The 5,706-nt window shown below is 32.1% G+C and overlaps 1 protein-coding gene across 1 annotated transcript; it reads right to left on the bottom strand.

The window, feature by feature from the left end:
* Window positions 1-1,493: 1,493 nt before the first annotated feature.
* On the bottom strand, window positions 1,494-4,637 carry LOC131598866 (chorismate mutase 1, chloroplastic-like). The gene is made up of 6 exons (XM_058871436.1): window positions 4,294-4,637; window positions 2,951-3,176; window positions 2,732-2,818; window positions 2,480-2,623; window positions 2,086-2,178; window positions 1,494-1,979 (listed from the first exon to the last, which is right to left on the bottom strand). The coding sequence occupies exons 1-6, from the start codon at window positions 4,455-4,457 to the stop codon at window positions 1,743-1,745; spliced, it is 951 nt and encodes a 316-aa protein (XP_058727419.1). The 5' UTR covers window positions 4,458-4,637; the 3' UTR covers window positions 1,494-1,742.
* Window positions 4,638-5,706: the final 1,069 nt, after the last annotated feature.

Below are 5,706 nucleotides of genomic sequence, written 5' to 3' on the forward strand. Positions count from 1 at the left end.
TAATACAATATATCCATTAAATTCATGGACATATAGCTTTGCTAGAAACAGTTAATTGTCCCAACGACATTCATACATTTTTCAAACTAGAAATGTAGGAATGAAATAAATATGGAAAAACATGAATATGAGCATATATATATATATATATATATATATATATATATATATATATATATATATATATATATATATATATATATATATATATATATATATATATATATATATATATATAAATTTCAACTATATTGTTTTTCCAGTTTCAATTGTCTTATGAGTATAATTCTTTTATATATAACACTTACATCCGAAAGATAATACCAAAGTTCCTGTGAATAAATCATCTACTTTAAATATGTCTCAATAATAGAGGTGGAGTTTACAAGATGAAAAACAAAGCAATTTGTGGAAATTAGTGCAGAGGTGCAACTTTGAAACAGAATAAACCCCTTCAATAAGGCCCAAAAATAACATATTAACTAAGGGGCTTAAAATTATAGGGCCTGAAAATTTTCTCATTAAAAAGGGGTTTAATAAAGTGGGGTTTTAGTGGGGCCAAAAAATTGGGGCTTTAAAAAATTCGGCTTATTTGACGGCTCTACTTATAACTCAGTCACTTGTTCCACCCTTACCAAGTATAGTTTATATCACCACCATCTCCTTCTAGACTTCATTATCTAGGATTAAAAGTTCTCCTCTCATATTAATTTTCTTCGAATGTGGAAGTTACATCCTGATTGCTTCAACATGATCAAATCTATCAGACCCTTTTTAGCCAATCTTCTTTTTTGCGGGACACTTATTTGGTTGATTAGGTTATTCCTTCTTTGCTCAACGATCAAAACAATAACATGCTTATGCCATGTTTATTTGAAGTCCACAATGCAGACTTCATTCTTAAGAAAGACAATGCTACTAGCCCTGATGGCTTTCGGCCTTTTTTCTTCCAAACTTATTGAAGTATCATTAAGGATGACTTCTATGCTACCACATTGCAATTCTTCAAGGAGGGATGGATTGTTTACTTATAATTCTATAGCTTGTAGGCATTGCTAGTGTAGTTTCTAGAATCTGGAAGGCTAGAAGTGATGCTAGATTTAATGGTGCCCTTGCTAGGTGGGTAGTAGTAGCCACTAGAACCTTCTCTCAAGTGTCTCACTTGAACCGAATCAAACCGTTTCAATTTACTCAGATAACCAAAATTATTGGTTGATATATCGTTTCAAAATTCTGAACCGTACCGATCCGTTATAAGACAATTTTGCTCAAACCGAATCGTTAAAAAATTTAAATTTTTAACGGTTTTTAGTATTTTTCAGTTATCAAAAAATGGTTTGGTGCTAGATCTGTTTCTATAATATGGTTCAATTCACAAATCAAATATAACAGTTGGGTTCAACAGTTCGATTTTTTCTTTTAACAATCCTAAGTAGGGAAAACCTTTAAAATTTGAAAAGATTAATGTAATGAAACAATCAAGAAAAATAAAATAAAAATCAAACACACCTTAAACCATTTCCTTCCTTATTATAGTCATGAATGGCATAGGAAATCAACTTCTTCATATGTTAATTACATATGCCAAAACCACTTACTCATACACATCCGCAAGACAAAACTATACCAACAATCATTGGACACTGACATGTGTCAGACAATAGACACGCGCCTTCAATTTAAAGGCGGTGCTAATAGGTTCACTGCAAGCATCAATACATGGAAAGATAAACAATGTATGCTCAATCGAGCCTCCTTAATAAATATGCAACTTGAACTTGTTTTGTCAACGGCATGATCCAATCACTATATAAATCAGCAACCAAGCTTGGATTAATTTTGTACTCAGGCTCAGTCTTTTGTTCTTCTGTATTTATAATCACTTCTTGTCCAAAAGTCTTGGCTTTCATCTCTACTCTCTTTTTAATATCTTCTTCAACTTCAGGATAGGTTAGCATTTTCATCAATTTGTCCTTGTCCTACAAAGTCATCGCGATAAAAGATAATCGGTAATGCGAACAAATCCTCGGCTTATAAACTTATATCACAAAAATGGTATGGCATACTTGAGAGAGGTATTTGTACCTGTGCTATAATAGCAGCTTCATATGAATCTGGATTAGCTTGAAATTTCGCCTCGGCTACAAACTTTCCATAATGGATTCTCTTTGAAAGAGCCTGCAGCAGCAACAAATCATAAGTTTTCAGCAATGTAAGAACTATAATCTCAACTTTTCCAAAACATATACTGGACTTGTTTGGATAAACAACTTATTTCAGTACTTATCATGTAAATACCTTAGGACATGTTCATAAGTTGTTTTCAGCTTGCAAAAACAGCTTATAACTTACATAAAAACAGCTTATAACTTATATAGACACAAGCACTAATGTGATGAACACGTAAGCTATAAGTGTAAATTAAGTTGTTTATCCAAACATGGCCTTAAAATTAAAAGAAACGTAATAATATATGTACCTGCAAGCACATTACATCACAAACAGCGGAGGATCCATAATTAGCATCATCTCCTTCCTTGACTAATTGTGGGATAAGGACTTTGAAGTATACACTCCAGACGTTATCATTTATATTTATCGATTCCGCAATAGGGTGCAACACCTACTCACACATTATTCAACGAAGAACCAATTCATGAGGACTAGTTGTTTCGCCGATAAATTATTACAGAAAACAACTTTGATTGTTGAAGGGATGTTATTTACTTACCTGAGGGTATTGCAAAGGAGGTAGAAACGGTTCAGGTAGAACATCGGGAAAGAACGGATGTTCATCAGGACTGTTGTACCTCCCGACCTTCAAATGTGATAAAACCAATCAGGAAAAGTGTATCATAAAAAAAAATAGCAGTTTGTTCGGTTACGCTATATCTACAATTTGACAATACGGTTTGATAGTTGGTTTTAAGGGTTAAGGTTAAGTCCATACCATGCCATGAAGTTTCTCAGTTTCCTTGACCATGTATTCTACCAAAGAGCCATGAAATCCATCCATGGAGAAAGCATCAGAATCATAAGTTTCTTTGTTGTAGCAGTATTGTGCTCGCTCCAAGAGGGAAAAGATAATGCTATCTTCTTGACGAATCAAAGAATGTCTTATATGATCAAGGGTCAAATTTTCACTCCCATCAATCCTTTTCTTTGTCGGCACCGATCTACACAAAAGAAATAGGATCGTTATAAAATTTGAAGGAATCAATATAGAAAATTGTGCCTTAATTGCGTTGCCCCACAACTACCGAGCTAGACTTTGCAAGGCCTAATTCTAGTAAAAAAATATACAATTGCGATTAAACTCCAATTTAATGTTACATTCTAGAGAATCTTATGTTTTTATATGGTCAAAACCGCGAGGCGGGCGCGATTGAAGCTCTTGCGGCCATAATTCACCATGATTTTCCTATCAAAGATCGCGACGAAACCATTCGCCCGACCATAATTCACCACGACTTTCCACAATATCAAGGATCGCAACGAAACCAACAGACCGGCCATAGTTCACCATGATTTTCCGCAATATCAAGGATCGCGACGAAACCATCCGCCTGACGAATTATAGTCACACAATGGTTTCATATTGCGTAAAATCATGGTAAACTATGGCCCGGACGATGGTTTCGTTGCGCAATATCAAGGATCGCAATGAAACCAACCGTCGGGCCATAATTCACCATGATTTCCCGCAATATCAAGGATCGCGACAAAACCATCCGCCTGACGAATTATGGTCGGGCGGATGGTTTCATATTGCGTAAAACTAAATTATGTTCCGGCCGATGGTTTTGTTGCGCAATATCAAGGATCGCGATGAAACCAACCGACCGACCATAATTCACTATGATTTTCCGCAATATCAAGGATCACAACGAGAAACCATCCGCCTGACGAATTATGGTCGGGCGGATGGTTTCATATTGCCTAAAATCATGGTAAATTATGGTCCGGCCGATGGTTTCGTTGTGCAATATCAAGGATCGCGATGAAACCATCTGTCGGACCATAATTCACCATGATTTTCCCTAATATCAAGTATGGACGGGACCATCTGCCCGGCCATAATTCACCATGATTTTCAGCAATATCCAGAATCGCGACGAAACATCCGCAGCAGATATTTAAAATCATGAAATCATAATAACTTTCTATCACAATAACATAACATAAAACTAACAAAACACACATGAAGCTAACCAAAAATGTTACTATTGCAATCACATTAAAGGGAAATTGTACGAACATAACATGAAAATGGAAAATACAGAGAACACTCACCCAACAGAAGCAGCTTGAACCTTAAGAGAAAGATTGGATTTTTGGGGAGAATATGAAATGGGGTTGAATGAAAAGCAAGACCCTCGAGTTGTTAGGTGAAAAGGAGAAAAGGGTGTTGAAGGTTTGCAAAAGGTAGTAGGTTTGAGAAGAAGCTTAGACTCCATTATTGAAACCAGAGAGAGGAACAAGAGAAAATAGGGAAAGAAACATGAACAATAAAGATTAAAAAGGGATTTAAGGAAAAAAATATAGAAAAAAAGGAAAACAAATGGAAACGTAAGACGGTAAGAGGGTTGTGTTTGGTTTGGCGGCTGTTAGTTGTGTGGTGAGGTAACGGTAGTTGGTGAGTGAAGGATTCAACTCAAAAAGGGAACCTTTTTCTTTAATATTTATTATAAATTACTTTGAAAAATATTTATATTAAATTATTGATAGGCTTAATGCTTTCTTCTGTATTTTTTTTTCCTTATATTAATTTTAAGATTTATTTTAGTTTCTTAATTTTAAAAAATAAATAAATGTGTTATCTCATCAAAATATATTATGTTACTCCTTTTTTATTTTATTAGCAACTAATTTATGAGTTTTTTTAATTAGACGAAAGAGATCGGAAAAAACTCTAACTTTAACATACGAAATAAAATTGAATATTATTAATTGTGTTGTTGTTAAGCCAACTTAGTTGATAGTTTCGAAGAGACATGAGATTTGGAGATGTGTATTTGAACTCGCGACATCCATTTGTTTATTTTTAAAGAATAAATTCTAGACTACTTATAAAAATATTATTTATGTTTATATATCATTTAGAAAAATATATGGATCATAGTAAATTTTTATATATAAAAATATTTAAATTAATAATAGATTTTTTTCCGTATACCATGTTTAAATCAAAATATTTTGGATCACAAATACCATTTTAGGTATCGTTTACAAAAATATCTGAATCAATTGTAAATTTTCGTATATAAAAATATTTAGATCAATAATAATTCTTTTCCCATATACCTTTTTTGAATAAATTTTTTTTATCATAAATACCATTTTTCATATATAAAAATATTTATATCATTAATAGATTTCTCTCATATATAAATATTATTTATATTTCGGTATCGTTTACATAAAAATATTTAAATCAATAATAGTTTTTTCCTTATATATATTTTGAATAAATTTTTTTTGGATCATAAATACCATTATATATATATATATATATATATATATATATATATATATATATATATATATATATATATATATATATATAAATATTTAGACCAATAATAGATTTTTTTTTCCCGTATAGAAATATTATTTTTATTTACGTATCATTTACAAAATATTTGAATCAATAGAATTTGATACTAGTAGAATTTTACTATAAATAATAGTAGTATATTACACTTG

This window comes from Vicia villosa, linkage group LG4 (genome assembly GCF_029867415.1).
Source record: "Vicia villosa cultivar HV-30 ecotype Madison, WI linkage group LG4, Vvil1.0, whole genome shotgun sequence".
Taxonomy (NCBI): domain Eukaryota; kingdom Viridiplantae; phylum Streptophyta; class Magnoliopsida; order Fabales; family Fabaceae; genus Vicia; species Vicia villosa.